Source organism: Myotis yumanensis, unplaced genomic scaffold (assembly GCF_028538775.1).
Source record: "Myotis yumanensis isolate MYYU_CA2020_CCGP unplaced genomic scaffold, mMyoYum1.0.hap1 SCAF_2, whole genome shotgun sequence".
Taxonomy (NCBI): domain Eukaryota; kingdom Metazoa; phylum Chordata; class Mammalia; order Chiroptera; family Vespertilionidae; genus Myotis; species Myotis yumanensis.
The window spans coordinates 76,336,798-76,360,986 of record NW_027223753.1 but is presented as its reverse complement, the minus strand read 5'-3'; the positions used below and the strand labels follow the sequence as shown (position 1 = coordinate 76,360,986).

General features: G+C 38.1%; 1 protein-coding gene across 4 annotated transcripts in view; it reads left to right on the top strand.

The window, feature by feature from the left end:
* CDKAL1 (CDK5 regulatory subunit associated protein 1 like 1) overlaps positions 1–24,189 on the top strand; it is a 643,254-nt gene that overhangs the window by 189,667 nt on the left and 429,398 nt on the right. For all 4 annotated transcript variants that reach the window (XM_070405653.1, XM_070405651.1, XM_070405652.1 and 1 more), the window contains one exon: positions 548–596. In XM_070405653.1, the coding sequence (XP_070261754.1) occupies positions 548–596 (49 nt within the window). The remainder of the gene's footprint in view (positions 1–547; positions 597–24,189) is intronic.

Here is a 24,189-nt window from a genome sequence, read left to right as displayed (position 1 = left end):
CCTGGGAAATCTTTCTTAGTCACTCATGTCTAGGGCAGGAGCTGTTATTATTTGACTTTGTAGTCTATGGGCTTGAGCACAGTATCCAGCACAGGATAGAAATTCATTAAAAGGGGTTTCAGTGTTAAACTAATAAAACAGAGAATTTGGGGTCGATCCTCTTAATATCAGCATGCCCTTTTGTGTAGGTTGTCATTGTTTTTGAAGCTCTGTGTGAAGAGACATGTTTTAATTAAACTTTAGTTTATATCTCAGGACTTTTTGAGTTTATGTTGATAAGCTCTTCTAACAACTCCAGGAAGTTTATTTAAATGTAGTATGATTTCTTTAATTGTCATTAGAGGACAGGAGAGTGATAATTTCATATTTTATTATAACAAAATCTCAATATAGAATATTTTTTATAATACTGTCAAATGCATTAATTAAATAAAACCTGCATTCCTGGGCTTAGAAAATGTGTAACATTGACTCAAGTGGAAGGATAAACAAATTAATATTTCTTCTTTGGGTAAGGTCCTTGTCTAACAGTTTGTTTTCTTTCTAGGTTCAACAGATAGATCGTGTAGTAGAAGTTGTGGAGGAAACAATTAAAGGTAATTCTTGAAAGAAAGATAAGCAGAGGTATATTTTGTATATAAAACTGCCTGACAGAGGTTAACTTGGACGGGGTGCAGAGACAGGGGATGGACAATGCGCCCCGTTCCTCTCAGCTTGTTCCAAGAAGGAGGGCCAGTCACCATCTTCCATGGTTTCCATCTTCTTAGCTATTTCTTTATAGTTTACTATTCTCTTCTTAGACATATTATAAAAAAGAGTCATCCACCATAGCAGTCTCCTCTTGCTTCATCGCAGGTGTTGCAATGATTTTTGAGGCTTTACAGCATCCAAGGTATATATTTATAAAAATACTACTTAGTTAATATTTATTGAGCATCTTTGTGAAAATTTTTGTTTTAGATAAAATTTTGTCCCCGACTGCTTCATGCATTGACTGATCCCATAAAAGAGGCATATATTTGATTAGCTTATCAGGGAGTTAGTTCATAGTTCTTTTATTTTCTGTATTTTTATTTTTAATTGAATTTATTGGGGTGACATTGGTTAATAAAATTTTATAGGTTTCAAGTGTATAATTCTATAACACATCATCTGTATATCGTATGTTCACCACCCCAAGCCAAGTCTCCTTACATCTCTGTTTAACTCCCCTTTATCCTTTTCTATCCCTCCAACCCCCTTTTCCTCTGGTAATCACCATACTGTTATCTGTATCTATGTGTTGTTATTTTTTAACTTTTTTTTGCTTTTGCTTAATCCCTTCACCCCTTTCACCCAGCACCCCTCCCCACTCCTCTCTGGTAGCTGTCAGCCTGTTCTCTGCCTATGGGTCTGTTTCTCTTTTGTTTGTTACTTTTTAAGTGACATCATGTATAGTTGCCTTTTCTCTGGCTGGATTATTTCACTTAGTATAATAATCTCCAGGTCCATCCATTCTTTTGCAAAGGGTAAGATTTTCTTCTTTTTTATACAGAGTAGTATTCTATGTGCAAGAGCTCTTTTATTCAGTCATCTACTTATGGACACTTGGGCTACTTCCAAATCTTGGCCATTGTAAATAACACTACAACATAGGGGAGCATATATTCCTTCAAATTAGTGTTTTGGTTTCCTAGAGTGTAATTTTTGTAGTTTCACTAGAAAATAGAATTATTCTTTGCTTATTTCATCAGCCAATGTTCTTTGAAACAGATTTTTATTTGTGTCACTGAGAAATAAGCCATTCTTAGTTCTGTAGTTTAATTCATAAATATTTGTAACTTCTTTTTCCGTGGTTAGATTAGCACAAATTAAACTAATAATATGATATTGAAATATTAAGTTAAATGAATTAAAGGTCTCACTTAAATTTAACTATCTTCTTGTAATGAGAAATTTACTTAAAAACAACAACAACCAAATATATTACTTTCCTCAAATTGAAATTTTTTAAAACCACATTTTTTTTTTCTGCTGGCATTTATCTGCTACCTTCCACATGCTGTGAATAATGCTTATTAATTTTGAATCTTTGATTTATTAAGAGATTGATAACCACAGAATATGATAATGAGGCCATAACTTAATCTTTTCTTGAAATTCCAAAATAAAATGAAATATCATGATCACAGATTTTTAGCAGTGGTAATTTGAATGTTTTCTTTAAACTGTACCTCAACTCTTTCTTGGAGAATTCAGAAGTACTATCATGTATTGAGCACTTAGAGTGTCACAGGCACTGTGCTAAGCACTTCACATGCATTAAATCATTTTATCTTCACAGAAGTCCTGTGAAGTGAGGTGATATAAATATCATTCTCATTTTTCAGATAAAAAATGTGAGACACAGGCCACATGGCTGGTAAGTGGCAGAGTTAGGATTTGAATCATTCCTGGCTCTATGGTGCTGTGATGTCTCTGCTCTCTTCCAACTGAGAGTCACTGCTTTATGCTTGATCAGCTTGTTAAAGGAGGGCTTCGGGGTATCTGAGCATGTTGTTGCCTTATTTATCCTCCGTTTGAGTAGGAGGCACATACTATCCACTCAGTAATTTGTTAAAGTAGTTAATGGTAATGAAGGTAACACAGGAGAAAATCTACACAGTGACTTTTTAGATCCAACACTCAAGGCATGATCCATGAAAGAAATAATTGATAAGCTAGACTTCATTAAAATTAAAAACTTCTGTGCAAAAGACACTGTTAAGAGAATGAGAAGACAAGTCACAGACTGTGAGAAATATATTTTGAAAAGACATATCTGATAAAGTATTCTTACCCAAAATATTCAAGAACTTTTAATGTTCAATAACAAAATAAGCAACCTGATTTTTAAAATGGGCTAACAACCTGAATAGAAACTTCACAAAAGTACATATACAAATGGCGAATAAGCATATGAAAAGATGATAAATATATGCCATTAGTCAGTTGTAAATTGAAACAACAATGAGCTACCACTGCCCACATATTAGAATGGCCAAATTCTGAAACACTGACAACACCAAGTGCTGACGAGAATGTGGAGCAACAGGGACTCTCATTCATTGCTGTTAGGAATACAAAACATTTGGCAGTTTCTTACAAAACTAAACATACTCTTTCCATGTGATCCAGCCGTTATACTCCTTGGTATTTATCCAAAGAAGTTGAAAACTTATGTCCACACAAAAACCTGCACACAGATGTTTACAGCAGTTTTATTCAGATTATAACAAATATACCACTCTGGTGAGCGATGTTGATAATGGGTGGGCTGTGTGTGTGTGCTGGAGGGAAAGGGGTGTATGGGAACTCTTATTTTCTGCTCATTTTCGTTGTAAACCTAAAGCTGCTATAGAAAATAGTCTGTTAAAAAACAATGAATAGTAAATAACATTGTGCTCAGGAGGCTGCCAAATGGCTTGCAGAGATATAATTGCTATAGGAAATCATAGAAGGTAAAGGTTAACTATGTTTTTTAATACAATAATTCTGACACCAAATGTATACATTTTCTACACTAAGCAGTTCTTACACTAGCTACCCAGAGTTAGGGCAGTTGTCATAGGCTAAGGCCTCCGTCTTACAAGACTGCCCACACCTTCAGTGGGCAATCGCAAGTCCAGATTGTCACCTATACTTCTGACAGACCAATTATAAATCGGGTTTCTATGACCCCCTCCTTAGATTTGATAATTTGCTAGAATAGCTCAGAGAACTTAGGAAAGCCCTTTACTTACTATTACTGGTTTATTATAAAAGAGACAAGTCACGAACATCCAAATGAAGAATTGCATAGGGCAGGGTGTGTGGAAGGAATACAGAGCTTCTATGCTCTCTGGGTGCACCACTCTCCCAGCACCCCAATGCTTTTACCAACTTGGAAGCTCTCCAAACCCCATCATTTTTTTTTTCTGGAAGCTATATTACATAGACATGATTGACTAAATCATTGCCCTTTGGTGATTGAGTTTAATGTCCAGCCCCTCTCCCCTCTCTGGAGGTAGGGTCTGTGTGGCTGAAAGTTCCAAGCTCCTAAACATGATTGGCTCCTATGGTCACCACACCCACCCTTCAAGAATGTCCTCATTAGCATAAACTCATATGTTTAGCATAAACTAATTAGCATAAATTCAGAAAGGGGCTTATTATGAATAACAAAAAATGCTCTAGTCGCTCCTGTCACTCAGGAAATTATGAGTTTTAGGAACTCTATCATGGGTGAAGACCATACATATATTATTCTATCACAATATCACAGAAGGCTTCTGATCTCCATGGTTGGGTTAATTAGGGATGGCTTCTCACTGAGGAGTTTGGGCTTGAGTGGACTTATTGGAGAGATTGCATTTGATTCAATTGTAAGAATTAACAGCAAGAGTTGAGTTGAAGATGAAATTGATGGGGATGTTCATTGGCAGGTTAGGTTTAGGGTAGGAAGGCTGGCGAATTAAGTCTTAGTAATGCAACGAAACAATTTTAGATATGGAAGAAATAATTTTGTAGGTGTCCTTAGTTTTCAGATGAGGAAGCTGAGGTAGGCAGAGATTAGATGACACATCTGAGATCTACTGGTTAATAGAAAATGAGGTCTCTCTGTGAACTTCTGTTCTTTACTTTCTATTTCTGTTGCCAATACTTCATGTAGACAGCATAAGTTAGTGATATAATGTTGTCTTTAGCATTTAACGAGTTGTTTGTGTCTGTCAGCATGTTACTTTTCTGAGGCTCAATTTTCTGTTTAAAATGGAGAGGATTTAATGGGTAATACTTTTGAGTTACCCAGAACACAACTCATATTAATGTTTATTTCTTACTTTCTCCTTAATACCTAGACTGCTGGTATAACTTGACTGACCTCTGCTACCAATGACTCTGTTTTCAATCGGACTGTATATACTATTATCCTCAAATTATTTACTCTCCTTCATCTGTGTCTTTAGTGGTTGCCTGTTACCCACTAAATTAATGGGGGACTTCTTAGTGTGATTTTAATGATCTTCTACCCCATTCTGCCATCTTCACCGTCCCTCCCACCCATTAATTTTATACAAATACCTTTTGCTCTGATCAACTATTTATTTGTTGTTCTTTCTCTGTTATTTGTAGTTTGCTTCACATTCATGTTAGGGTCCTGGATAGGGTCTATTTGCCCCTCTAGATTAATTCCCCACCCTTCTCCACCTGTTGCATGTCCCTGGAGGCTGACCTGTGTGACTGCATCAGTAGATCCTTGCTGTCTGGCATCTAGATGGATTTAGTCCATTAGAGGTTGGAGGTGTGACTAGCACAGGAGATAGGAGTATGTCTTATCTGCTCACCCCTCCCTCCTGCTCATCCTCTATTGGTTGCTTCTCTCACTTGAAGGCCATAGCCTCTGTCAGGTGGCTCCCTCTATTCATCTATTTACCAGGTTCCTGTAACTATTTCCTTCCTTTGATTTTGCAGGCCCAGGAGTAGAAACAACTCCCCATTGTTGCTCACCTTAGAGTATCGCATTGTCTCTTGTTGGTTTTGCTAACTTTGCCAAACTTTAGTCAATAGTCCCTTTATTAAAATCTCTTCAATTATGCAGTGTGCCATCTGCTTTGCTGGGACCCTGATTGATAAATGCTCCATGGAGAAGCAAGATTCTGCCCAGAAGGGCCAGATGGAATACAGCCTGACAAGAGGATTTTGCCATAATTCTCTTGTTTCCACATTTGATTCCTGTTGGGCTCTTTTCATATTTCTTCCTTGAAGGGGGTTTGGACAGACAGCCTCTGCCACAGCCTGTTTGCACTCTTTTTATCGCTATCCTTATGCTATACCAAGTAATGTTTTTAAAAATGTATTAATAAGATACACTGATGCTGAAAGCATTTAAATCTTATAATTAACATAAAACTGTGCAAAGCATATTTCATTTGCATCTGTCTTAGTTGGAACAAAATGGAAAATTTCAAGTTACATTAAATGAAACCTCATTATTTTAATAGTGGCCTGAAAATTTCATTTTCTAGCATGTGCTTTGGGAGAGGCCAGATTATATGGATTCAGTATTTTCTCTGTTAACATCTTGAAAATGCAAGAAGATGTGTAACTAAATCTAAAGGAATAAATACAATGTTTAAAGGATTTAAATTCATTTGTTTTAAAAATACTCATATGGACCTTAGTCTCCGTTTATGAGGTCATTAATACTTTCTGCATGAAAGCTCTGATGGGAATATAAATCTGCACTTCTTCTGATATGTGTACATGACATCCTCAAAACAAGAAAAGATTTTAATCCTTTGTAAAAGGTAGTCTAACTATATAACTTAAGACAAATGAATGCAAGTAAATATTGCCTATTGAAATTAGAAAAATGTTTTTACTAGTAAGTCATATTTCTTCTCTAGTCAATCTCTAATAAAACAGGCCTCTATTGTTATTAATACGTTTGCTAGTATTTTAGTCAGTCTAATTCCAAATGCCTCCAGTGTTGGTAATTCAAGACTTTCCCAATATGGTACAATCTGCAAGTTTAATTGATTTTCTGTTTTCTCCAACTTCTCGGTAATTGATGCAGTCTTGGATTAGACTTATCTAAATTCCCAGGGTACTTCACCAAATAGCTCTTTTTTTAAATTTTATTTAACACATTAATCTTCACTCTGTCAGATTTTGTGTTTTGCATTTGATGTTAATTCAGAGCATAAAGTCTGTAAATTGAGACTGGAGGGCAGAAGCATATAAAGCGTGGTTTTGTCAGTGTTAATCATGAGGAACTGCCCTACGGAGTCCAGTGGAGACTGATGTGGGGAAGTTTGCCCAGTGTAATGGATAAGGGAATGGAGCTTGGTTGTGGAGCATTTCACATCTGCCACAGTACTGTACTACAGCAGCACACTGGCTTTGTCAGTATGTTTTCAATAAACATAATATTTTCAGAAATGAGAATGGATAAATTTCTTTATACCCAAACAGTAAAGTTCTACCATAGGACTTTAAACTTGATTTTCACATCGCTTTATTCTGTATCTTGGTTTGGAATGACGGCTGGAAAGGACTGTCTGTTAGCGAAACCAGCATGTCATCTCTTGTCTGCATTTTTATGACACATAACTTTATTAGCCAAATTGACAGTCCTGTTTCCAGCCACACGCATACTGAGCAGCAACAGTATTGAGTATTTTTAATTGTGGTCAATGTTACCATGTTTACTGTGGTTTTTAAAAAGTATTTAAGTAACTTTAAGTTTGTGTAATATTTTTCAGCCATTAAAGTTTTAAAAAATCAAATGAATGCTTAAGTATACCCCTCAGTGGATTCTGCTGCTTTATGGTGGCTTCAGAATGTTTTATATTTTGGTTTGTCTTATATTTAAATGCACTGCTTTAACATGTTCATCACTTATATTTCCTTTTCTATTTAAATATACCTTTTCTTATGGTTTGAAACCACCTTTTATTATTAGTGGGGTTTATTTATATGAAGACTTGGGTATTTCATTAACTTTTGATTTCTTTATTCTGGGGTGGGGAGGATGCATACTGTTGAATAGTTTCTAAGGTTGATGATCTTATTGTTTTCACATAACACACAGTTATAATGGTTCATTGGATTTGATTGTTCAAAACAGGAAAGGAAATTACTTTAAGTTTGAACCTCTCAGTCTTCCCATGACCCAGCCCTGCTGTTAGTGGTCCACTGATCTATCTGGTAAAGTAGCCCCATCCTTCCTTGTTTAAATATTAACAAGGACTTGCCTCCTGTGAAATTTGGCTTCCATGTTAACTCTTGCAAATCTTGATAGTGCCTTGGCAGACTGCCTGAAGGTGAGACTACACGTATTGCTGAATTCTCTAAAAACATATTACTGTAGTCTAGGCCTTTGTGCAAACCATTAATGTAAAGTGGTTTATAAAGTTTGAACATCCTGATTTTAAAGTTTATATATTAATCATTTTCACCAGGTGTTTGGTATTCTCAGATATAACAATTCTGAGTCTCAAGGTTCTAATTTCTATTTACACTAATAGGAGTTATTTAGTAAAAAAAAGCCAAATAGATCAATTAACCCTGTTTTGTGAGTCTCACATAGAAAACATGAAAATTAATATAAATAAAGAAAATTTTAATATATTTACAAATAGAATTTTTTTCCCTATGATGTTCTTTCTTTATTATGACTAACTTTAAGAGAATTGGCATGTGGCATACTACTTTTATGCTCTGTGTGCATATTATGTGCTTTCGTGTCTGTCTGGAAAAGCTTTAGTCTTCGTTGAAAGAAGCTACTGTGTTTGTTTAGTAAAATTCAGTGAGAAGAATTGGAGCTATAAACTTAGAGAAAATAATATTAGAAGCTTCATTGCATGTTTCTAATAGAAGATTAGGTTGTAGGTTAATTGTGGTACTTTCTGTTTTGGCTTGACTGTTCCTAACACATAGTAAGGTGTGTATATTGGTAATTCTCCTTTAGTACTTTATAGTTGGATTCCCTAAAAATAGAAATATAAAGTGGAAACAAGGTCATCTTACAGAGACAGTATCCAAAATTCAACAGCAAAACCCCCCAAAACAGAAAAGTTATCATCATCCTTGAAAAATTGATTTAAAGACAAATATTTTGTTGTCAGCAAAATTATATACCACAGCCAAGTGAGAAAATTGATAACAAAGAGCAACTTGATGGCTCAGATGTGACTACACAAAAAATTTAAATCTGATTTTCTTGAAAAATTTGTTTGACAATTTGAAAAATTTACTTTATCAGTAGGATGTCGTTTACTAGGTGATGCGACCTTTCCTCAGAAAACCTAACATTGTCAGTACTTGGTGTAGAGAAAGAATGCTGGATTGATTTGTACCTAATATTTGGAGATGTACATTTAAAAAAAAAGTTTATTCTGTAACAGTCTACAGAGCATACAGCGCATATTTAGTAACTAGGGGGCCGATGCACGAAATTCATGCGGGGGAGAGGGGTGTCCCTCAATTCGGCTTGCACCCTCTTCAATCTGGGACCCCTCGGGGGATGTCCAGACATCCTTCTCACAATCTGGGACTGCTGGCTCTTAACCGCTCGCCTGCCTGATTGCCCCTAACCACTTCTGCCTGCCAGCCTGATGGCTCCATAATCGCTCCCCTGCCAGCCTGATTGACAACTAACTGCTCCCCTACTGGCCTGATCGCCCACAACTGCCCTCCCCTGCTGTGACCTGCTTCTTCCGCCGGGACCCGCCTCCTCCGCATGAGGTGGTGGAGACACTGGGACTGGCCTCCTCCATGCCGTGCAGAGCCACGGGACCCCCAGGCCTCACCACGCGGAGCTGCCACCGGGAACTGCCTCTGCTGTGTGCATGGCCATGATGCCACCTAGGCTTTTATTATATGGGATTACTTCTGAGACTGAGAGAATACTAGGTGTACTAGTTAATGTGGATTTTTTTCAATAGATGGAGTTACGCATATGTTGATATATATGCGATTTGATATGTATGCTATTATGTTGTATTGACAAGCTTCAAAAATTCATATGTCAAATTTGATGAAGGTGTTAGCATCATAGATATTTTTACGCTTAAAAATGTTGAATTTTGTGCCAAAAAAAGAGCATTTGCGGTAAGTTTTAATTCTTTATTTTGAAGAAAAAGTTATCGTAAACTTCAGGAAACTTATGGTGATCATACTCCATCTCAAGATACCTGTGAACGCCAGCTTAAATGCTTTAAAAGTGATGATTTCGATATGAAAGACAAAGAACATCCAGGTCAACTGAAAAAGTTTGAAGACCAACAATTACAAGCATTATTGTATGAATATGCGTGTCAAACTCAAAAACAACTTGCAGAAAGATTAAATGTTGCTCAACAAACAATTTCTGATTGTTTACAAGCAATGGGAAAGATTTTAAGGGAAGGAAAATGGGTGCCACATCAACTGAACAAAAGACAGAAAGTCGAAAAAGTCATCAGTAAAATGTTGCTTCAACTGCACGAAAGAAAGTCTTTTTTGCATTGAATTGTGACTGGCAATGAAAAGTGGATTTATTTTGAGAATCTCAAATGCACAAAATCGTGGATTGATCCAGGTCAATCATCAACATCGACTGCAAGGCCAAATCGCTTTGGAAAGACAATGTTCTGCATTTGGTGGGATCAGGAAGGTGTGGTGTATTATGAGCTTCTAAAACCAGGTGAAACCATTAATACTGATCACTACTGAAAACAAATAATCAATTTGAACCACACTTTGATCGTGAAACGACCAGAATGTGCCAGAAGATACAGCAAAGTAATTTTGCTTCATGATGAGGAACCATCACACACTTCAAAACCAGTTAAAGACACATTAAAAGATCTTGCCTGGGAAGTATTAACCCACCCACCATATTCACCAAACCTTGCTCCGTCAGATTACCACTTGTTCCGATCAATGGCACACACACTTTCTGAGCAGCACTTCAAAACATAAGAAGTAGTGGAAAATTGGGTCTCTGAATAGTTTGCTTCCAAACAAGAAAAGTTCTATTGGGACAGTATCCACAAATTACCTGAAAGATGGGGAAATGTGTAGCTAGTGGTGGGCATTACTTTGAATAAAGCACTTTTGATGTTTCTCTTGAAATTATTGTGTTTTCTTTGATTACAAAATCCGCCATTATTATCCGGTACACCTAGTAAATACCAATTTCATTTCCTCATTAGTCTGAGGGAGGAAAACTCATTTGCAGAATCTCCAGTTAGGATATCAACTATGGATAGATTTTTAAGAAGTTTATCAGTACTGCTGTTTTCTAACAAAGCATATATTTTCTTGAGTAATAAAGAAACAGTAATTGAAATGTCCTTATAAAACATGGTTTCTAACACATTAAATCTTCATTGTAACTGAAAATTCAAGTGCATATAACTTTAAGCTGCACTGAAGCCTGCTGAGATGGGTAAGAGTCCTAGACTGAGAATATGCAGAGCTGAGCTGAAAGGCTTGTTTTCCTGCTAACAGGTCATGTTTGACAACCCACACCATCTCAGTGGTTCTGTTTCCTGTGTGGTAAATTGTTCTGACATGGAAGGTCCCTTCAACTCAGAAATTCCAGGAATATTTGAGTCTGCAATATAAAACTGAGCTTCAGAGTCTGTCATTCGAATGAGGTACTGACATTTTGGACAGTGATCTCTGACAAAAGTTATTTGAATGGGACTAGCTTTTCCTCGCATTCTAATCTCCACATGCCACATTTTATTTTTCTTTCCCCTTGCCTACAAAATGAAGTTGAAGATGTTCGTGTCAGACATACCATGCACTTTTCTTTATCTCTCTGTTCTCCAGGGAGGAGGGTCTCTGACTCCTTCGCCTTTATTCACTCAGTTCTTATGCCACCCTACATGATGATAGACCAGTGATGGCGAACCTTTTGAGCTCGGCGTGTCAGCATTTTGAAGAACCTTAACTTAACTCCTGGTGCCCTGTTCATATAGAAATTTTTTGATATTTGCAACCATAGTAAAACAAAGACTTATATTTTTAATATTTATTTTTTAAGAAAAATCAACCAAAAAAATGAGTGTCATAGGTTCGCCATCACTGTGATAGACACTACTTCCCAGTGCTAAGAGTGCTGTGCTTCTCTGAGGCAACATTTATTTCTACCCTGGGGCATGTTTACTTTCAGGACTTTGAGACAGGCAGTTTTCGACTTGGGGTTGCTGGAGAAAAAACATGGAGAGGATTTAATGTAAAATAAAAACATCGCTTGGAGTAATGATTCTCAAGGGTGTTCCCTGGGAGAGGAATGGTAGCTGAAAGGGAGATGGCAGGGTGGTCTGTCACAGCCTGGGAAAGCAGGGGGGTGGCAGTTTTGCCTTGTGGCCCTTCACCTAGATTCGTTGCCATTGTGAGCCCCTGTGACAGCTGGGTTAGAGGCATGTCACTCAGGTGTCCTGGGATGGGAAACAGCCATAGTTCTCCACCTTGGCTCCCTAGGCACTTATGGTCCGATTTACGCAGGATCATATGCAGTTCCTGGAACACTACTGCTTTCTTCCTCTTCCTCACATTCAAGGATTGTATAAGAATGCAAGTGAGTGATGCAATAGGGATGCCCTTGAATCTACTTTAGCTCATACATTTAAAAATCATTTGCAAATTTATCATATTAGTGCAATTATTTGTGACCTATGTCCCAGTCCTCCAGAGCTTTAAAAATTAATGGGATCTAACTTTAACTTACAGTGTTTGAAATTTTTGAAAACCTGGCCTTCTTAGTTTGGAGAAACGTCATTAGGACTATAGTTCTTAATAGGATTATAGTTGCATTAATTATAGTAACATTTGTAATTAACTTCTCCCTAGCTCTTTGTAACTTACCTTTTTCTGTACATTAATTCCTTGAAATCCACAGGAACCCTGACATCACTGATTGCACAGTCAGGCTGCAGTGTCCTGTAATCTCAAAGCAAGTCTTCTAATCCCATGTTCTTTACATTTGGTTAAGCTGCTTACCTTGAATGGAGGGAAGTGAGAAAGTGAGACTCATTTATTATTATTTCCTTTCCTCATGTCTATTGTTTCTGGTCACTGCTCACCCATTCTCTAGTTCTCATTCATATTCTTGCTTATAGGTTTTGGTCCTTCACATTTCTTTTTTCCTTTTTTACCTCTTCCCCCCGCCCCCTCCTTCTCTCAGTTTTACTTGCCATTTTATTTTGTGTCAACATAAGAACTTTTATTGGAAGGAGTTAATACAAATTTTTATATTTTTAAAAAATCATGGGTAGGCTTACCTTGTTATAAAAGTGCTTAATTTAGGAAAGGAGTAAAGAAAAGTATTCCTTAACTGTAAACAACCAATAAAAAGCTGGTCTAACCAGTAAAAAGCTGAGGAAGATAATATTATAGGAAAATTGTTTTGGGTATTTTTCAAAGGGTAATTTTTGAAGGTTTTAATGTGAAACACAATTCATACAGTTTTTACAATGGTTAGGTTAAGAGAATTCTTCCACATTTTTAAGGATATGGCCCATGTTCTAAATCCTAGTTTTGTATGTAGACCAGATAAATATTGAAGTGGTAACTAGAAGGATTCTGATGTAGGTAACTTTCAGATTTTAACATTTCTTAACCAACATTAATTGTAATTTCCTAAAACTAAGTTCTAAAAATAATGTTTGACCAGTCTTTGGATTAAAAGTAAGAATGCATCTCAAGCCCACATAATTTTTACCTCTTACTATATATTTAGAATCATTTTTGAAGGTATAGTTTTTCAAGTGGGTCACCTTTATGCCAGGTCTTAATAAGTCTTTTCAGTGAAATTTAGTTTTAGTGATAGGCTGGTTCGAAGAAGTGGAAAATGAACAACAAGCAGGAAATTTAGCTAAGAACTGTGCTTGTTGTGTTAATAGTATTGTGTCGAATGTATTGAGATTATATATATATATATTCATGTATATAAAGTGTATCCTGCTTTCTCAGCCTCCCCATACTAGTGTCACCCCTCCATGAAGCCTTTCCTGATCTTTCCAGGAAAGCTGACCACCCTCTATGGTTTCCCACTGTTCCTAGAAACATTGACCATACCACCTGGGACACTTGTGCCCAGGTATTTCTTTACAAGTCTGTTTTCCTTGAGACCTTAAGTTCCTTTTTAGGGCAACAGTGATATGGTGGCTCAGGACAAAATCTTTTTTTCCCCCAGGGAATTATTTTGGAAATCTTTATGTGATAATAAATATTGATAAAATTGTATTTCATATACCATTTAAACTCATCTAGAGCCATGTGAAGCTCTTGTTTGAGTTAGGCATAGGCACTGACATTAATGTATTGGGTTGTGCTTATCAAGTGTCGTTTTCCTTGTTTTTATTAAACACTAGAGGCCTGGTTCATGAAATTCATGCACAAGTGCAGTCCCTAGGCCTGGCCAGCGACCGAAGCGCAAGCGTCTGGCGTGGAAGGGCAGGTCCCAGCTGACCTCTGGGTCCTGGGCAGCACCTGGGCTCCCGGGCCCTCGCACACCCTTCTCCGCCTGAGTTATCGGGCCCCCGCCCGGCTCCCTCAGTGACTGGGAGCTAGGCAGCGGCCCCCGCCTCCCACCCCGCAACTGCCACCACTGGTCGCCATCTGCAGGGCTATCTGGCCCTGCTTGCACCTGCCTTGGCCTGGCATCGCCTGCCCACCTGATCCACTATCCCACTGTGGTCTTGCTCTCTTCAGGGCCCACCTGGGCTGGCAGTGCCTCCACTGCTGCCCGCTATGTTATGCACTGCCTCCTGGTGGTCAGCGCACGTCATAGTGAGCAGTCGAACTCCTGGTTGAACTCCCGGTCGAGGGGACAATTTGCATATTAGGCTTTTATTATATAGGATTTTTTTTTAAAATATATTTTATTGGTTTTTTACAGAGAGGAAGGGAGAGAGATAGAGAGTTAGAAACATCGATCAGCTGCCTCCTGCACATCTCCCACTGGGTATGTGCCCGCAACCCAGGTACATGCCCTTGACCGGAATCGAACCCGGGACCTTTCAGTCCGCAGGCTGACGCTCTATCCACTGAGCCAAACCGGTTTCGGCTATATAGGATTTTTACACGGAATTTATTGTTGCCATTTGTACAGAAGGGCAATGGTAGCGCCTATGTAAGAGAGTGTGAATTTAAAGCCAATAAGGAAGCTCCAGATGCCCCCTTCCAGAACAGCCTCCATTTCGGTTTGTGCTGCCTGCAGTGCAGATGTGTTCAGCTCACCATTGTGACGAGATGAAACACAATAAGGACCGGTAGACATATTTTAAAGTCCACAGATGGGACAACTCTTTAACTTTCTCTGCCTCCCATGTGAATAATGGCAGGAGGACACTTGAAATTTTCATTCCTGATTTAAAGTGGTATTTGAGCTTCAGTTTTTAAAAGTTAAATGTGGCTTACAAGGTCCTTATGTCATGTATTTTAATGTTATTTTATAGCAACTTGAATCTATTGCCAGGTATGTTGTCTCTGCTTCCATTCCCTGGTGCAGTAATCTTGGGAAGAGTGGTTTGAGCCTGAGCAACGATTAAGTTCTTCATTGCTGCCATGGTTGCTTTACATACTGAAACCCGAAGCAGGCATAGCTGTATGTGTAAACACTAAAGCCTTGGAGCTGCTTAACAAATTTAGAGTTCAGGAATGCCTGTCCTAGCAAGACAGCCAGTGACCTGAGGAGTTCTCTTAAGGGTCTGTGCTAATGTGGAGTCATTGATGTGAGACTGCCTTGACCTTTGAGTGTTTTGATGTACACTTGGTATACATTGTGAAAAATAAATTGACACCAAACAAGTCTCTCACTGTCATAAAAAGTATATCTGCCTACAAAAGATTCAGTTAAAACATAAAATTAAATGCTTATGGTAATTTGCCTCCAGAAGATTTCTCTATTAGGGTAAGAAGACATGTGGATTATTTGTTATATGTAGCCTTTGTTTAATATGATGTGGATTATTTGTTATATGTAGCCTTTGTTTAATATGATGACCTTAAAATAATTGCCATTATTTGTTGTACCAGAAATGCTGTGCAAATGGAAGAAAAAGTTGCCCAAGAATGTTTATTCCAACAAATGTTTTCAAAAGTGTATTTCAGCAAATGCTTTCAACTTTCTGTCTTCCAGAATTCTGGATCACACATAAGTTTTACATCATCATAATTATAATGTAGAACCTGTTTTTGTGCAGTAAGAGTTTTGCTATTAAATTATCCTTACACATCTAGGGACTTAAACTTTGTATTATGACCCTATTTTAGCTTCCTGTCCAACCCACCTGACTATCAGGTAAGGTGTTGGGTTCTTCATGCTTTGTTAAACTCTGGACATGCATGCTGATGGCGTCAGTACCTTTGTAGCCTCTGTTAACGATTTGATTCATGCTTTGAATCTGTCTTTTTGTTCTTATTAATCCTCATTGGAGGATATTTTTTCCATTTATTTTTAAAGAGGGTGGAAGATGAGGGGAGAGTGAGAGAGAAACATTGATTTGTTACATTGATTGGTTGCCTCCTGCACACAGCCCAGCTGGGGCTGGGGATTGAACCTGCAACCCTCAGTGCACAGGTTGAAACTCTAACCATTGAGCACACCAGCCAGGACTGAATTCTATCTTTTTGGACAGTGATTCTTAACATTCTTTCTGTATTTTTTTTATATTTTATTGATTTTTTACAGAGAGGAAGGGAGAGGGATAGAGAGTTAGAAACATCAATGAGAGAGAAACATCGATCAGCTGCCTCCTGCACACCCCGCACTGGGGATGTGCCCGCAAGCAAGGTACATGCCCTTGACCGGAATCAAACCTGGGACCCTTGAGTCCGCAGGCCGACGCTCTATCCACTGAGCCAAACCGGTCAGGGCTCTTTCTGTATTTTAATATCTTTTCTAGGTATCATTGTTGGAGGTAACTTTTAAATTCTTACTACTTGATGAAATCTTAGTAGCTAAAATTGGCACTTGAATTGTAATGATTTTGTGTTTTTGAGTCAATTCTAGTATTTCCCCTAACATTTTCCAACCTAGACTTGTGACAAAGCTGCTTCTAACATTGAACCCAATTTCTTTATTTTACTTTGCTTTCTTCTTTTAAAATGAAAATATTTCAAGGCAGGCCCACATTTTAGTGTGAATTTTAGAGAATCCTTGCTTTCTTGACAGGTACCCACACATGAGGAATGATATTGAATGTCGTAGAGACAAACTTCTGACTACATTTTTGTTTTTCTTTGTAATTAAGTCATTAAAATACCTATGGAGGATATGTCAAGTAATAGCTCCAAGCATTTTTGTTGAAAAACAGATTTATTGACCATTCCTTTCTGATATTCTTAAATGATACTACAATTGATGTGACTACATTTCTCAAGTGAGGTTATCTGCAGAGCATTTGCTCTTTTTTTCTTCTTGCTTGAATTTCTGCCAGTCTTCTGCCCTCTGCCCCTAGTCCCCAACGTCATGTTAGATTGATCTACTAGGAAGTTTTCCCGGAGGCAGACTCAAAGTTTAGGGTTCAGACAGGTCTTCTGAATGTGTCCTTATAGGATTGAGACTTTGTGAAGTGAAAGCAGTTAGTAAGGGACCAAGAAACCTTGGCATGATGCTTCCTCTGGTGGTGACAGAGGTGGTTGGTCACATGTTAAAGAAACAATGAACGGCCATTAAAATCAGGTGTGAGGAATGAGTGTTGAGGGAAAATCTTGCTGTTTATGGCGCCTTTAGAACAAAAAGCAATTAAGGGGGGGGCGGGGATAAACAATAGGTGTCCCGAGTTGCCGGCCCACTGCTGCCTGTGTGATATTCTAAGGCTGATTTGTACAGTCCACTTTAGTTTTAGGAGCCGAAGGAGAACAGATTGGTGTGTGTGTAGAAACGTAATTAATAAATACATATTTTGTAGGTGGGTTTATTTCTGTCAGTTAACATATGTGCTTGTGTTTCAGGGTTGGTTCTTTTCTGTTTGTGAATGACCATTTTCATTGGCTTCTTGACTTGCTGACTGACTGGGCTCTCTATGTGGATGGGATGTTTTGCCCTCAGCTCTAATGATATGCAATACAGTTAGCACTGTGGGGCTTGGAAAAGATTTTTTGCTGTTGAACATTCAAAACACATTGAATATTGATTCAACTAGTATAGCAATTACTGTACAAAACATGACTGTTTTTTTCACATAGGCTATTCATTATTATGAATTCACTATATGCATTTAATAGTGAATCATATAAAAAACTAGCTTTTGGTTCAAACTTCGTAATATATGATTGTTTTAACTAATGAAATCATTTACTAACATTCTTCAGTGGATTAGATCAAATGTAAAACCCAGCTCGGAAGCAGTTTTTTTTTGTAGCTGATTTATAAATAAGTGCTGAAAGCCTCAGGCTTAAAATCGAATTTGTTTTAACAGGGCTGAATTTTTTGTGGCACTTGTAAGTAACAACTTAGATGTTTATTAAAGATGGTTAATAAACCCACTGAGACATATTTGACTATTATTTAGAGGAAATGAAATGTGAATTTACATTTAAAAAGGAAAAGATAAAAGATATCAGAAATAGAACGTTTGAGTATGCCTCATTCTATACAATAGGCAATCTTCTTTTTCATTCTAGTATTAAAATTGCATATCTCTGTCTTAATCACTGCATCTTTATCACTGTCTCTTCGGTGGTGTAATGTTATTATCAGTTGATCTGGTCACACTGAGCATCTTTCTTCCCATCTGTTCTATTAATGCTTCCTCCTTTAATTTCTTGTTATGTGGAGTGAAATGATGTAAAAACTAATGTTTTCACTCTCTTTTTCTTTCAAACTCTGTTGTTGTGGTTTCTTTTTTTCCTTCCTTTCTCTTCAATCCAGCCGCAAAAGGTGATGAAATTCATAGTAGCCACAAAATAAATCAGTATTCATTGAGGAGCCATTCTTTTTCATCACAGCGCCAGGCATCGGTGCTAACCAGAAGGGACCAAACAAAGAGACAGTCTGCAAGTGCAACTGTGGCCCCTGCCTCACAGTCCCTCCATAAACACAGCGTGTCCACTTCAGCTCGTTTCCCCTCCGCAGTCCTTAGTTCCTCTCCTTGGCTTCCCAAAGATATGTCATCGTGGAGACGTCTTTTTCAGTTTATTCTTTATTTTGTCAAATTCAAGTTTGTTCTAGATAGTAACAATATTTCTAACTGCACATAGAATAGGTAATGATTTTCAGTATATATGTGTTTTTCTGTGGTCTATAGAGTTATCGAGTTAATTTGAAACAGGAATTCTGTTTGAAAAAGAATTTTTATGTGTATATTTATTTATTAAACTTATTGGGGTAACATTGGTTAATAATATAAATAATTTTTTTAGATATAACAATAAAAGTTTTATTTTGCTAGTCTATTTAAAGAAAAGATAATTGTTCTGTGTCTGTGGTTGCTTCAGTTTCTTTCCTTTCATTGTTGGCCAGATATAATGAGGGACTTTTCTGTTGTTTCCTACTTTGTACTATATTTTCAAATTTTTAAAAAACACGCAGTCTTGTTAGGCCTGCCACTCTTTAATGAATCATTGGATTGGAAAATAATTCATTATATCATCAGACAGAGATATGTTCCTTTATTTGCATGTAGATAGTGAAGATGAATAATTTATCAAATGTTATTAGTGCAGGATGCGTAATACTGGTCACAGCAGGATATAATGAAACTTGTCTCACGCTCCTATGAAAATAGCATGCCTTTGCATAGTCATTATTGAACTTTTGGCATTTCTCAGAGAACTATTATGTTATCAGTGCCAATCTTGCTCACCTCTTCATTAACTGGACTTCTGATTGAAGAGTTCAACTTATCTTGAAAATCTGTGAAATCTGGTATGCCAAATGCTTGCTTGACTGTAGCTATGTTTCTACATCAGAGCAAGAATTTTCAGATTGAATGAAGGCTGTAATGTTTCTTATTAAAGTGAGTAGTGCAAAAGGGCTATGACTGATGGTTTTATTACTTCTGGTCATGAAAAGCTGTGTATATAAGAGATGTTTAAGCACTGTATCTTTCTGAAATAAGGGGCGAAGAAAGATGCATATAATTGCTTAGTATCTTATATCTGTAGTAATTATGTATTTGAAGTTATTTTAAATAATTGCTTTTAAAAAGGTGGCTTTGATTTGCTGTGGCATGATTGTGTGGAGGTCAACACATCTCTTCACAAGTAGTGATCAAGCTGGATAAATGGTTAAGACGAACCACTTCAGCCCTAGGTAGTTTGGCTCAGTGGATAGAGTGTCGGCCCGAGTACTGAAGGGTCCCAGGTTCGATTCCGGTCAAGGGAATGTGCCTTGGTTGCAGGCTTGATCCTTGGCCCTGGTCCAGGTGTGTGTGGTCTGGGCGGATGCCAGAGGCAACTAATCAATGTGTCTCACATCGACGTTTCTCTCTCTCTCTGTCTCTCCCCCTCCCTTCCACTTTCTCTAAAAATCAATGGAAAAATATCCTTGGGTGAAGATTAACAAAAACCAAACCAAAACAAAAAACAAACCATTTCAGCACTTTGGAAATCAACCGAAAGAATTCAGCAAACTGAGAAGTGTTTATTCGTGAAAACCCCTGAACTTTGAGTAAGAACAGTGTGAGCTTGTGGTGTTTATTCCTTGGGCTTCTCGCATTTTCCTTCCTTCCTTTACTCAGTCCTGTGGGCAAGAATGTTCAACAGGGCAGAGCAGGCTATGAAAACCAACAGCTTTACTGCTGCTCTCAAGACATCTGGAGAACGGTCAAAGTGGAGATTTTGATGGCAAGTGACTGAGGGTCGTGTTTCTACCCCACTGATATTGTGGGCCTGTTTGGCACAGAGTGGACAGGTGGACTAGCCAGGGATTTAACAGGGACTTGTGGGAGGTGAGACAGTGATGGAAAGCTTGATAGAAATCTTTATAGACTGTAAGTTGACTGGAGGTTGTGCACATGCACAGCAGAGATTGGAGTGTGCCCACCCCACCCACACTTACCTGCCTCTGTAGCCTGCGTGCACATCAGAGGAGATGGAAGAGGACCCAGGAAAGCCCAATAGAAGGTAGAAGTTGGGTCAGACTTGAAAATGATCCTAGCTCTAAATGCCCTTGCCAGCTCATACAGAGATCCATCAGTAGATAGGAGAAATCTCACTGGTTCATGGTGTTGGAACAAATGTGTGACCAGTCTTACTCAGCAAACAGCTATGCAGATACAGAGTTGACCACTGGGAAGTCATGTTTGGGGGAAAAACCAAACCTAATAAAATTAAGAAAGGACATTAACGATCATTCATATTGTGGAGAGATAGGCTTCATAGATCTAGTCCAGTTAAGTACTAAACAAAAACAACCTTTTGGAGTAGGTGGGGAAATCTGAATTGAGTTGCTACAATATATTAACTGAAATGTCCACTATTCAACAAAGTGTGATGATACATCCAAAGAAACAAAGTATAACCATTTTGAGAGAAAAAAATTCAGTCAGTACCAATTGTCTTTGACCAAAATTATTGGATTTAGCACTAAGTGTAGCCATGCTAAGTCATTTAAGGAAAGTGACTTGAATACAGATTGACAAAAAGGTAGAAATTATAAAAAGAAATCTAGAGTTAAAAAGTACATAACTGAAATGAAATAGTCATTAAAGGGGCTCAATTGCAGATTTGTTGTGGCACAAGAAAGCAATAAATTTGAGGATAGACCAGGACAAAATTAACCATCTGAAAAACAGAAGAACATGAACAGGACAACCTGTGGGACAACTTGTAGCACAACAACAAGTGTATTATGGAAGTCACAGAAGGAGAGGACACAGGAAAAAAAATAAAGACTACTGGATGAAAACTTGCCAAACTTTATGAAAAACATCATGGATCCAAAAAGCTTCGTGAATTGCATGTAGGAGAATCACAGAGATCCACACCTAGACACATCATACTCATACTATTGAAAGATGGAGAACATTTTGGAAGCATAAGAAAAAAGTGACACTTTATATACAGGCGAACAACAGTAAAATTAATGATTGGCTTCTCATCAGACCTAAGAGAGGTCAAAGGCAGTGGAATTTTTTGTGCTCATAGGAAAAAAAAACCTGTCAACTAATAATTCTACATCCAGCAAAGGTATCCTTCACAAATGAAGGGGAATGAAAATATTTCCAAATAAATAATTTGTAACTATAAAATTTCCTTTACAAGAAATAGTAAAAGTTCTCCAGGCAGAAAGGAAGTGGTACCAAGTGATAACTAGAATTCTCAGGAGGAAATGAAGAGTGCTAGAAATGGTAATTATGTGAGTAAATGTAAGTAAAGTATTTTATAAATAGATATTTTTCTGTTTAAAAACATACAGATATAGTTTTTAGCAGTATATTTTTGGATTTACACAACTATGTATTTATATGTGTGACAACATAGAACACAAAGGAAGAGGAGGGAAAAGAAATGGCCCTTGGACAATTGAACATCCATATAGAAAAAATGAACTTAGACCTTTACTATAAACAAAAAGTAACAAAGATGATCCTAGACCTAACATAAGAGTGAAAACAGTGAAACTTCTATTAGAAAATGTAGGAGAAATTTTTGTGCCCTCTGGCTAGGCAAAGAATTCTTAGGTATAAGACAAAAGCATGAGCTATAAAAGATAAAATTTATAAAGTGAACTTCATTCAATTGAAAAACATTTATACTTTTTCAGAAGGTATAATCATGAATGTGAAACTATAAGCTGTAAACTGAGAGAAAAATAAAATCATATGTCTAAGTTATAATAAGCCAAATATATAAGTAATTCTTAGAACTCAGTAATAAGACTAATCCTCCGGTTAAAATTTTGGCAAAATACTGGAGTAGACATTTTTATTAGTGAGGAACAGAACCAATAGTGTGTGTGTGTGTGTGTGTGTGTGTGTGTGTGTATTTATAAAGAGATGTATTATAAGGAATTGGCTCACAATTATGGACGCTGAGAATTTCCCAAGATCTGAAGTGAGCAAGCTGAAAACCCAGGAGAGCTGGTATATGGTTTTAGTCCAAATTGAAAGGACCGAGAATCAGGAGAGCTGATGGGGTCTGCAACTGGGCAGCTATGAGAACTAAGAGGAGTTGATATTTCAGTCTGAGTATGAAGGTTGGCAGAGACCCATGACCCAGCTCTATAGGCAAGAGGAGGAGGAGTTCCCTCCTATTCAGCACTTTTGTTCTATCTGGGTCTTCTATTGGTGGGGTAAGGCTCATCAGTGTTGGGGAGAGCAATTTGCTTTACTTAGTCTGCTGATTCAAATGTCAATCTCATCCAGAAACAACATCACAGATGCACTTCAAGTAATATTTGGCTAAATGTCTGGGCATCCTGTGGCCCTTTCAAGTTGACACATAAATTAACTAGTACAACATTTTACCAAAAGGACATACAGTTGGCTAATAATCACATGAAAAGGTACTCAACATCATAATTAATTATAGAAATACATAGTAATTCAAACCACAATAATATACCACTACATGACCGCAAGAATGGTTGTTGCCAAAAAAAAATTACATTATGAGAAACCTGCCTACATTGCTGGTGGGATATAAAGTGGTATCACCACTTTATAAAACAGGTTTTTTCTTATAAAGTTAAACATAAATTTACCACATGACCCAGCGATTCCACTTGTAGGAATCTATCCAAAAGAAATGAATACATACATCCTCATGAAGCCTTGAATGCAAATGTTCATAGAAACATTATTATAATAGGTATTAATTGGAAACAATCAAGTGTCATCAGCTGGTCAGCAGATTAATAAAGTGTGGTATATTTGGTATGGGCACAGGGATAGACCGTAAATAAGCTTGAGGGAATTTGGGGGCAATAGACATGTTCTAAAACTGTTCTTGTGGTGATTGTATGACTGTACAGTGGGGCCTTGACTTCCGAGTTTAATTCGTTCAGTGACAGAGATCGTAACTCAAATTACTCGTATGTCAAATCAATTGTGAACGAGTGAGACACGTGATGCTGGGCTGATGTTGTGGCGTTCACTGTGACGTTCGCTGCGCCAACTAGCGGTGGGGTATCTGAAGCTGGCTCGTAATCCGAATTTTAGCTCGCAACTCAAAGCAAAAAATCGGCCGAGAGACGGCTTGTATCTCAAAAAACTCGTTAGTCGGGACACTCGTAAGTCAAGGCCCCACTGTCTATGTTTATTTATAACTAGGGGCCTGGTGCACAGATTCGTGCACAGGTGGGGACCCTCAGCCTGGCCTCCCCCCTCTCGCAATCTGGGACCCCTCGGGGGTATGTTGGATTGCTGGTTTCGGCCCAATCCCCTCAGGCCAGACCGGCTTGTGGCTGAACAAGCTCCCTGACCACCAGGGGGCAGCTCCTGCATTGAGCATCTGCCCCTAGGTGGTCAGTGCTCATCATAGTGACATGTCAACCAGTCTTTCAGTTCTAACGGTCACTTAGGCTTTTATATATAGACTAGAGGCCCGGTGCACAAAAATTTGTGCACTCGGTGGGGGGGGGGGGGGGGGGAGGTCCCTCAGCCCGGCCTGTGCCCTCTTGCAGTCTGGGATCCCTCGGGGGATGACCACCTGCTGGCTTAGGCCTGCTCCCCAGGGGATTGGGCCTAAGCTGGCAATCAGACATGCCTCTGGCAGCCCGGCAGCCCTCGGGGGATGTCCACT